We start from the raw sequence: 11,476 nt of genomic DNA on the forward strand, positions 1-11,476 counted from the left end.
GGCTTGGCCTAGTCGAGCCCTAAACACGTGGTCTCCTACCTTCTCAATATAATCAACTGCCTCACACATATGTTTATCATATTTTTTTTATGAGTAGGTCTTTTGTGAGAATGTTTCACGAATATTTATCTGTGAGACGGGTCAATCCTATCGATATTCAGAATAAAAAGTAATACTCTTAGCATAAAAAATTATACTTTTTCATGGATGACCAAAATACGATATATGTCTCACAAAATACGACATGTGAGAACGTCCCACACAAATTTTTGCCATTTCTTATATATATCAAGTTTGAAAATTATAAAATTATTACAATTATTACAAATAAACTATTAATATCACCATCAAATCATCAAATAATACAAAAAAAAAAAACAATAAAAATAAATAAACACAACCCACACATGGTGGAAATTAAATCCACGATCACGTGATTTTTAGAATCTGATCCTCACCAATAGATAATAGACGAATATGAAAATCGAAAAGTCAGGATATAAGAGTTTCTTCCGGTCTAAAAACAGTAGCATTGAAATTTTAGATGAAATTAACCTAAAAAAATAGATAATAATATAATAAATAAATAAAAAAACATCCATATTCATTCATGAGACCTACCCGAGGAGACGAGGAATGCACACCAAGACAACCACCAAAACGACAAATCTATTATTTTCCCTTCAAAAGCTTCGATCATCCCGTCATCAACCCAACCCCACCAACTCATTTCTCTCTTTCTTTCTACACGAAAATAGATCTTTTATCGTCCCTTTTCTTCTTTAGATATGTAATATGTTAATCAGTGTAACAGAAGTAGGCCAAGAATTTTGAAGCTGAGAGGTGGAATATATAGATCTATATAAATGGAAGACCAGAGGAATATGATGTGCTTGAGTGGATTCTTTCCTGTTTCCTCGACTCCTGTTTACTGGAAATCCAGGAAAAGATCAGGTAATTCTCTCTTACACCCTTTGGAGTTTCCTGTGGTTTCTGCTCAAATTTCAATGTTCCGTTTGCATGCAGACATGAATCAGATCGATCTTTCTGTCGCTGTGACCAAAGATTCATTAGTTTTTGGGAAAATTCAAAGATTTTCTTGAGCTTTAATTTAATTTAATAGATTATTATTTTATTGATAAATTCATTCAGTTTAAATGTCGAAACTGGATTATTCAACGGTGAGGCGTGGTTGAATTATGGTTTGCCGTTTGCTGACACGTCAATTCAGATGTGACCTTGGGTTGCTTAGTTATTAATCTTTTTTTTTTTTTTTTGTGCCAATTACTTTTCACGTTTTATCTAAAAAAAAATATTTTTGATTAATTTACATTTTGAAGTTGGTGAATACTTTACTCTTTTCTTCTGGAAAGAATGTAAATGGAATATTCGATAAATAGCTAAAGAATATATATATCCTCTTTTCTTATGGAAAGAATATAAATGGAATATATATATTAATTTTGTTACGTCATCAACTCCACTTTTATGTGCGCTAAAAAACTAACGAATAGGTTTCTTGTGAGACGGTCTCACGAATCTTTATTTGTGAGACGGGTCAACCCTACTGATATTCACAATAAAAAGTAATACTCTTAGAATAAAAAATAATATTTTTTTATGGATGACCCAAATAAGATATCTGTCTCACAAAATAGGATCCGTGAGACTGTCTCATATAAGTTTTTGTCTAAGCTGACATTCTCTTATTGAATGTTATGAAGCATATCAAAGTTTATATATTCAGGTAGATGTCACCTCATTTGTTGACATAGAGATTGACACGGTTGGTAGTTATATACTAACTAAAAACCAACAAGATCTTTTAAAATAATGCATGACATAATAGTATATCACAAAATTAATTTATAAAATAAAATATGCATAATGTTCTTCAATAAAATATTCAAGATTAACATATATTTATAAATTACTGATGAAAAACAACAGAAAACACTCCCCGAAAACAAGCAAGAAATTTCAATTTTTGAAAACTAAGAACGACTTTAAGAACTTTTGGGAAGTTGCATGCATGCTTTATCTTTGATTTAAACTGTTAATTCTCCTCTAATTTTTTTTAAAAAAATTGGATTTGTTTTACTATACATAAATGGCACTAGCTAGCTATATTACTAATCAAAATTTCACATTCTCCCCCGCCTTAGAAGAGTAGTAAGATCTACTATTACCAGGAATGTTTGATCACACCCGTCTGTCTATTCTTTGAAAGCTTCGTACTTGGTTGTTCAATTTGACTCTTTTCCAGCAATGGGCGTCAAGAGCTCAGACGACAGATTGGATGCTTTGAACGTGGATCAATCTATCGAGATCGGCAAACCACAAGAATCATCTCCATTGGACAAGGATCATCAAGAGCCGATTGATTTATCTTCCCTTTCTGAGAAACGGAAGGCCTTGTTTGAACCTTTGGATCCGATGTTGAACACCTACGGCAAACGTCCTTCGGCAGAATCAATACTCCCATGTAAGGCCCGAGAATTTGATTACCGTAATCGGAAATGATTTGGGTATATTTACCGTAATCTGAGATTAATCTGGGATGATTTCTTGATTAATTGAAGTGATTATAGACGGAATGGAGTGGACCGAGAAAGATAAGAAAAGACGTGAATATATGTGCAAGGTGTGTACTCGCGCACATGCGCGGCTGGAATGCGCGTGCATGCGCGAGCATGGCAGAGCAGTTGGCGCATATGCGCCGGATGGAGGCGCGCATATGCGCGAGTTGTGCGGAAAGAGTGGTGCGTGACCAGAAGGTCTCGCGCATATGCGCGACTTGTGTGCGCGCATATGCGCAAGTAGTCCTGTAGCCAAAGTTTTGAGACAGAACCTTTGGCGCATATGCGCGGAGTTGAGGCGCGCATATGCGCCAGCAGTTGTGAAGCAGCGCATCGAGACCAGTAGGTCTCGCGCATATGCGCCGGTTGGGGTCGCGCATATGCGCGAGACATGCAGATTAAAAATCAGCCACGTTTCATTGGCATGCGATTTGATATATATATATATATACATACAAACGTTAATAAGGATAAATCGAGAATTGAGGGGAAGTTCTACTTCTTGATTTTAGAATTCGATTTACGAGAAATCCGTTCGTCTGATTTTGAATCCAAGGACAGTAACGAGTTCCTATCAACGTAGACTACAACTGGACGTAAGTTTTATTACGTTTTGATATGTCTTGAAATTATGATATTGCCAGAATTGAATGGAATTCATATATGATGTTCTTGACATGTTAGACATCATAGAATCGAAGTCAGATTAAGAAACGGACTGATTATGAAATTGTTATGAATTTTGGAGTCGATTTGATTGAGAATCGATATCAGATTTATATTATCGTTGAAATTATGAGTTATATCGATAGTGATTATGAGTTCTGGTATTATATCTGTGATGTTGGGACTGACGGGGTTATCGAGACTGTATTGGTATGCCGTCGAAACATCAGTTGATTGATATTGATCAGACTCGGTATTGGTTGAGATGGTATTGTGGTATCATATGTCGATTGGCATTGATTAGATTATGTTTTGATTTGAGTATTAATCAGAACAGGTTTTGAACTGAGTTATATACTGATATTGTATCTATTCGATTGTTATTAGCAGATTGGGTATGGACAGAGTTGACTTCAATACTTCGTCTTCGTCGGACCGAGAAGATAAAGGTATAAATTAATGTTGAGTTGGGATTGCACAACTCGAGTGAGGTTTGGCTCGAGTTTCCCTAAATCACATACTTTACCTTATTGTATTGATTTGATTGATATACTTGTTCTCTTGATTGATAGATAGCAGGTATTAGACGAGTATCTTGGGACAGAAGTGCCTGATAGTGGTGGGATCGCCACGGGCACATTGCACGATGTCACAAGATAGTGTATTGGCGATAGTGCCAAAGTCTGTCACCGGATGTTTGGCTATCGATGTGGATAGAATTATAACTTTTTCTATTACTGATGATCGATATTATATCGATGTGGATAGAATCGGAGCTTCTTCTATTACTGGTGATCGGTACAGTATCGATGTGGATAGAATTATAACTTCTTCTATTACTGATGGTCGATATCATATCGATGTGGATAGAATCGGAGTTCTTTCTATTACTGGTGATCGATACTATACCGATGTGGATAGAATACGAGCTTCTTCTATTACTGGTGATCGATACCATATCGATGTGGATAGAATTGGTATTTCTTCTATTACTGGTGATCGATACCCTATCGACGTGGATAGAACTGGAGTCTTTTCTATTAATGTTGGTCGATATGGGAATGCTAACTTCTGGAAACCTGGATCCCTAGACTAGGATTGAGTCTAGTCTTAAATGTGACGTCATGAGTCTAATTGACAGTTTATATCGAGTTATGTTGATTATGTTCCTGAATGTGGTACATGGTGAATTATGTTCCTGATGATGGTACATGTTTAGAATAGGATTTATTCTTGATGTGGATTTATATTCTGATCTGAATACATGTTAGACATATCTGTTATATGCTTTTATATTGTTTTTATGATTGCATGTATACATGATTTATACTGAGAATGTAATTCTCACCGGAGTTATCCGGCTGTTGTCTTGTTTGTATGTGTGCATGGCAACAGGTGGGATAGGACCAGGGTCAAGAAGAGAAAGAGGCTGGACTAGATAGCGTGGAGATCCGGGCTTCAAAGCAACTTAGGATTCAGCACTGAGATATAGTTGAACCTAGTTGAATTCTTGTAGATAATACAAGATTTGTATATTTATGTTTAATATGTAATTTGAATTGAATTACATTACGTTTCCGCTTGGTATTTTAAAAAAAAAAAAAATTTAGACCCTGTTTATTATAATTGTTTGAATTATTCCTAAAGACGATTAAGGAATGAATTAGCGTTCGGGTCCCCACATCCCACCTCCGGATTTCGAATCTGCTAGCTATCCAAAGGGTTGGCTGATCGGGAAAAAACGGAAGCTTGTCAATGTTGATGTTGTCGAAAGTATGCGGAGGATTGCGGTGCAGGAAATGAACCGAAAGGTTAGAATTTCTCTCTTTGTTTGAGCAACATTTGAATGTGGCTTTTTGGGAAACAATTACAAGACAAAATGAAAAAGATTTTAGCAAGTTTATGGAACATTTGATAATATATTTATCATATCAATAGTGATAAACATAAAATAAAAATGTAACACATATGTAAAACTATTAGACATTGAATTATTGAAGAAGGAATATAAATATTAGATTATTATAGAAGAAGAAATAACTAGCTAAGGAGGCCGGTAATAAAATGTTTGTGAAGCATGTGTGTCTTAGTTAAAACAAAGACATTGTGGTTAAGACAATTGGAAGTAAATTGGTGAAGTCTCGGATTCGGGTCTTATGGATGGTGAAAGTATGTTTGGAAGAGCTTTTTCCAATAATAGGTCTGACCCAATTCGACTTGGTATTAGTGTGTACCCACCGTGGGTTTTAGGAGATTCAGAATTTGGAGACTTACTACTCCCCATGCACCTGTCATTGGGTGTCAAAAAATATAGGTAGATCCTAGTCAAAATTCGTGTGGGATCAATGATGCATTTGATTGTGTGCGTATGATCTGATGTTGTATGATTCGCAGGAAGCAGATCTCTCGTTCTAGCAAAGACTAAGACAAAATATACAGTGGTAGAACTGTTGGTGTATCATTGTACATTTCGGGTTCGAATCACATCAGAAGCGTGAATAAAATTGTATATATACTTGATTATTGCAATGCAGGATAGAGAGATCGGCGGACTTAACGAGCAATTAGAAGAGGATGCTCGATGCCTAGAGCACCTTCAACTGCAGCTGCTGGACGAACGGAGTAAGCGTGCTGAAGTTGAAAGGCAGAACGCCATGTTGCAGAACCAGATTACTCTGCTAATGGACATGTTCCAGGAAAATGATTTCATTGATTTGGATGAACGGGATGATGGGGTGTAACACATTTTTTTCTCTCCTTTTGGTGTTTTTTTATTCTTTTTGTACGTACCAATGTTTTAGAAATCTTGAAAATGAAAAAGAGTAGTGGCAAATCTGTTTGATCTGGTTACGAGGATTGTATATGAAGTATGTATACTCTATGTCGGGTAATTCTATATTTTGCTTAAAAATCCACATGTCTAGTTTATTTCGTGTATACATAGATACAACACAGAGAAATGTAATCAAGGACTGCTCCGGCTAGTCCGGCACAACATTTTCTCCCCATGTTCTTCACAACTTCACCATTTCAAATTTTAATCACCTTTTTTACATTGAATGATTGTATCGGTGAAGCTGCACTGAAAAATATTAGCAGTTCTTAGGCTTCGAGCACGAGGTATTTCCTGCTTTGGAATCCCAGGTCACAAGGATGTATTAGCACCCATACGAACATGAACAGCTGACCAATGTCTTTCCCAGTTAGACAAGACGTAAATATTCTCTGCTGATTAGTTCCATTGAATCTAAGTGAAGGCACCCGAAATTCAACATTCAGGTAGTGGAAAAAGGTGATCTTTCACCGGAAGCATGCTCATCACAACGGCAGAAGTTTCTTCGAATTGAGAAGATTCCGCCTCTATGAATCATAATCAGTGTCGGAGTTGTTTTCAGACATCGCCTTGTTTTCAGACATCGCCTTCCTAACTAGGCGTCCTTCGACATACACATCAAGATTCATGCACGGGGTCGGAAAGATCTTCCCTATCACACGTCCTTGCACAAAAGAACACTGAAAAATGTGCTTTTTCTTGTACGTGATGCCCACTGACATGTCTTGGAAGGTCACATTCCGAACTGGTATTTGCTCGCTGCCATACATCCTGACTGGAATACGAACCCCGCGTCCATTTATTCCATCAAAATTTATGTCCTCGATGACAGGAAGGGCGTCTGGATTGTATCCTTGGTCCGGATGCTCCTTGTAATCAGTCTTTAGTGCGATGCCCACCCTCACATTTTCTAAAGTGATGTTTTTGTATGTTATCTGTCGAACATATCCACCCCTGCCTGGACTTGTCTTGATTCTGATACCCCTTTTTGAGTTCCAAACAAGGAGATTTTCCACTTTAATCTTGGAGACTCCACCAGACATTTCACTGCCAATCGACACTCCTGCACTGTTAATTAAGAAAGGTGTCAACAAAAGAAAAAGTAGCAACAATCATGGATTTGCAAAGGCTGGCAACATAATGGATTCGTTCCAAATTTCAGATAAACCGACATGATAATTCTTTCTATTTTTCCCATTAACATCATATTTAAGCGAGGACCAATGCATTGCATGACTTTTACAACCATACCGGTGTACATAAGCCAAATGGCACCGTACAACATTTTTACCTTATCATCGACTGCACAACAACATTACGTATGAGAATGTTGGTAGAAGGTCGAGCATAGGCAATTCCATACTGATCCCACCCACTCTTGATTGCGATTCCATCATCGCCCACACTTATGTAACAATCTTCTATCAACACATTCTCACATGAATCTGCAGTCACGTAAAGAAACAGTCCAATTAATTAGTGCCAGAGAGAAAGGAAATAAAATAAGCACTCAAGCCAGTTTTTTGTCATTGAAATTGCTTAGAGACTAATTACAGAAACAAATGAATCATGAATTTGCTTCCACACTAATGTCTAAGATCTTATTTGGCTAAAATTACCTTATACATCCATCTCATGAGTTTAAAAGCTTTTAATGCTAAGAAAATGTTAAAGTTATAAGCTCTTTGATTTTATTTTTAAAACTTAAGATCTTAAGAAATGTTAAAGTTTCTAATATTTATTTTAGTCAAAAGGTTCTAATAACATGTCAATAAAATATGATTAAATGTTATGAAGTTGCTATTTTGAATCGTGTATGGAATTCAAAGTTGAACGAAGAAACAAACATCAAATTACTCTCGCCATCTATGATTACTAAATAAGATAACTAAATCCAGTTCCAAATTCCTAATGCCAACATCATTACCTCTATACTATATATAAATAGTCGCTACATGAAAAATACAAGAGTAATTATACGCAACAGAATGTTTGATTGGATCAAGATTGAACATCCTTGACCACGTCATGAGGTTATGATTCCTGTTCTTTGAACATCATTACCAATCATGAATATGGAAGCCAAAGAAATGAGCTATTTAAGCTCACCAGGGTCTATTCCATCAGTGTTGGGGGCACCAGTGAGCGGAGCCAATATGGTTACATTTTTTACAGTAACATTTTGACAGTCGTAAGGATGAAGAGTCCAGAATGGTGAATCGCGCAGAGTCACATCGGAGATCTGAATGTCTCTAGACCACATAAACTGTACGAGGGGACCCCTCGTGTGGTTCAAAGCCTTCTTAAGATACTTAGTCCACCACGTCTGGCCCTGTCCATTTATCGTACCATTATGTCCTGTGAGCAGTTGATTAACTCATGAGAAACATCCTCATGCTTACTTCAGTGAACATGAAAACTGAAATGTTTCGGTGTGAGAATGAGAAGCCAACCATGCAAAACCTAAAGCTCGTACTAGAGGAGAAACAGCAGCCTTGTGAAAGCTAAATTTCTCAACCATCTATAATTTCTTCCCTCCTCGCCAGTATAATATCATGGCTGACCCAACATTTACAAACCTAGCATCAGACAAATAAGAGGGAAAACAAAATATCCTGTACCATGCCTGAAAAGGGAATAGGTGGAGACCACCACTACCAATCCTGAAGTCCGCATTTCAAAGTGTTTTAAGAAAATCAAAATTTTCACTAAACATGTATCCAGTATCCTAATAAGGTATATCTATATCTATAAGTCTATAACTGAGAATTGGTAGTTCGAGAACAAGTGCCATTGATCCAAGTGATAGAAAGTGTTGAAGCCATGTCTTGGAAATAAATAAATAAATCAAGAATTTTCCTTTTGAAACCGGTGGTAATGTCTAAGTATGTCCTGTACTAGATCAAAGCCAAAAAGTAATTTAAGAAAGAGTGGCTTCCATGTATTAAATGTTAATTCCTAACTAAACAATATTATACCGTAGGTTTGGACGTACCAAAAGAAAATTTACTTGAAAGTTATAAATGAATTCAATGAAGAGCTCATGAGAATGGCCCACCAGTTATGATAACATCTCTCAGATTTTGGCCATGGATCAAACTTCCAAACCGTGGTCCAGCCTTTTCCCTTCCATATCCATAAGATGGCAAAGGAGGCATCAGTGGCCAATGCTTCTCATCCTGTCACATAAATTAAGAAGGTAGGGAGCTATATTTCTATTGCTTTATTTCTTCAATTTTCTTTCTTTACAGTGGGAGTAGGGGGCAAGGCAGACACTGATAAATACAATTGTGAATGATTTCAGGTAGCTGAATTTTTTTAGGTAAAGTAAATTCAGTGAATGAGAAAAAATATATATTGCGAACTAAAGTTTAAATCACATGAAAATCTGCTAATAAACTAATATAAGCTCTACGAGAATCATATTAAAAGGTCAAAGAAACAAGAAAAATTAGTACCAATTTGCTACATTAAACTTTAACTTACGAAGTATCAACAATTCAATCACTTCACGAGAACACTTGTATCGACCAAATTTAAACAGCGAGATTCAAGATATTCAAATCTTCCACCCACAACCTCATAATTCATAGACGAGAACAAAAAAAGATACTTTCCCGTTTCACCACATTTAATAAGCAGCTAATCAATGCAGTTGTTGAATTGATATTAGACTGAAAAAAGATCGCTGCGCAAATTTAAAGAAAAATCCAAGTGCTTAAATTTCTGGCATTCTCGATCAAGTGAGAAATTTAATGATTAAACTAAACGTCTGCCACCCTGAAAAATAAGAATTTGATTTAAAAAAAAAAACAAAAGACATCTAGCAAAAGATAAGCCATTTTTCGCTTTGACAGAGTTAATCATGTTAAACTGCAATCTATCTCATCAACAATTGATATTTTAACCAACAAAATAAAGCAGTCAAAAACGAAAAGGACCAAGGCATCTCACGTCAATTCCAAGAATAACAGCATTTTGTGCGAGAAACAAAGTCATGTGACTAGTGAGATTAAACGGAGCCGTAAGCCACCGCCCAGCCTCCACATTAAGCTGTCCACCGCCCCTTCTCTGGATATCCGAAATCGCACTCTCGAACGCCTTTGTATTCACCGTAAACCCATCTCCCACAGCTCCGAAATCGTTGAGATTGAAGACCAGAGACCGCAGCTTCGGGATGGGCCGGACAGGCGGAGCCCATATGCGTTCAACGACTGTCCTTTGCCAGGCTATTATCACGATGAACGCAAAAGCCCAGATCAAAGCAAACATAGAATTTCGAGAGAAGAGAAATGGGGGAAGCCAACGCTTGGATTCGGGTCTGAAGCTGGCGCTGCGTTGTGGGAACCGGGAATCCACCATAGTTCGAGGATGCTTCGATTTCACTGAGAATCAAAAGTTTTCATCGAAAAAATGAATCAGCTCACAGATTTGGGTAACTGCAGTGCAGAATAATTAGAAGGTGATTGGAAGTTTCACAGGAAAATGCATGATTTTGGAAGTCCAGCTCTTCACCGAGATTTCCTAATATGGAAGTATGAAATCAGGATTCAGGAGACGAGCCTCTTTTGAAAATGTTTCCTAAAAGATGAATCGACAGCTACAATATCAATTCGGGTCAGTTCCGGTCTGGTTGAGTCAAGCATCGCATTTGGATGGATTCGGATCAGTTGAAGCAAAGTATAAAAAAAGGTTCTCAATCTGAAAACTCTTCCTAAATTTGGACTAACCCAACCAACCCGATAAACCCAATATAAGTTTTTATTATAGAACATTAATAAATTATTTTTAAAAAAATTTAACAAAATAATTAAATAAAAAAATTCAAAATTCAATACACATAAAAATAATAATATTTTAATTTTGTGTTGTCCTTTGATTCGTTTAGCGACTACATATGAATAATAAGGTGGCGAGATTGGATGTAATAGCAATACACGTAGGAGTCATTACATTGTAGTTCGAGATTTATCGCTCGTCTAAAGGAGTTGATATTCTATGTGATCTGTTGATTTAATAAACATAAAATCTCTGACCAAAATATGTATGTGATTTAGGGTAAACTAATTATTTAGTTGCACATGTGATGCCACTATAATAACCCAAAGGTACATTATATCATTATCAAATTCACATGCAACACGATACAAGTTTTTACTATATAACATTAATACATTATTATTTTATTCTTAACAAAATATTTAAATAAAAATAATTCAAAACACGTAACAATGATAATATTTTAATTTAAACATATAATAACAAAGTTTAACTTAAATATGATCATTGTGTTTCATAGTTTAAAGATTTAATTTAAGATTCCAATAATTATTATTTAAATTATTAATAAATCTAAGAAGAATTCAAGTATAATAAATGAAAACAAAAAAAATCTCAA

At 36.0% G+C, this 11,476-nt stretch overlaps 2 protein-coding genes across 3 annotated transcripts; one reads left to right on the plus strand and one right to left on the minus strand.

The window, feature by feature from the left end:
* The first annotated feature begins 596 nt into the window (after window positions 1–596).
* LOC142549329 (protein HEADING DATE REPRESSOR 1-like) lies at window positions 597–6,010 on the plus strand. Its single transcript, XM_075658228.1, has 4 exons — window positions 597–954; window positions 2,267–2,479; window positions 4,929–5,056; window positions 5,780–6,010. The coding sequence occupies exons 1-4, from the start codon at window positions 867–869 to the stop codon at window positions 5,984–5,986; spliced, it is 636 nt and encodes a 211-aa protein (XP_075514343.1). The 5' UTR covers window positions 597–866; the 3' UTR covers window positions 5,987–6,010.
* Window positions 6,011–6,128: 118 nt separating this feature from the next.
* On the minus strand, window positions 6,129–10,714 carry LOC142549327 (putative polygalacturonase). Of its 2 annotated transcripts, XM_075658224.1 has the most exons (5): window positions 10,033–10,713; window positions 9,137–9,257; window positions 8,188–8,436; window positions 7,370–7,523; window positions 6,129–7,146 (listed from the first exon to the last, which is right to left on the minus strand). In XM_075658224.1, exons 1-5 carry the CDS (start codon window positions 10,438–10,440, stop codon window positions 6,606–6,608), a joined length of 1,473 nt encoding a protein of 490 aa, XP_075514339.1. In that variant the 5' UTR covers window positions 10,441–10,713; the 3' UTR covers window positions 6,129–6,605. The 2 variants fall into 2 exon arrangements, with proteins under 2 accessions (XP_075514339.1, XP_075514340.1); XM_075658225.1 differs by lacking the exon at window positions 8,188–8,436 and having other exon boundaries at window positions 10,033–10,714.
* Between the last annotated feature and the right edge of the window lie 762 nt (window positions 10,715–11,476).

The sequence above is a fragment of the Primulina tabacum genome, chromosome 6 (assembly GCF_025594145.1).
Source record: "Primulina tabacum isolate GXHZ01 chromosome 6, ASM2559414v2, whole genome shotgun sequence".
NCBI classification, from domain to species: domain Eukaryota; kingdom Viridiplantae; phylum Streptophyta; class Magnoliopsida; order Lamiales; family Gesneriaceae; genus Primulina; species Primulina tabacum.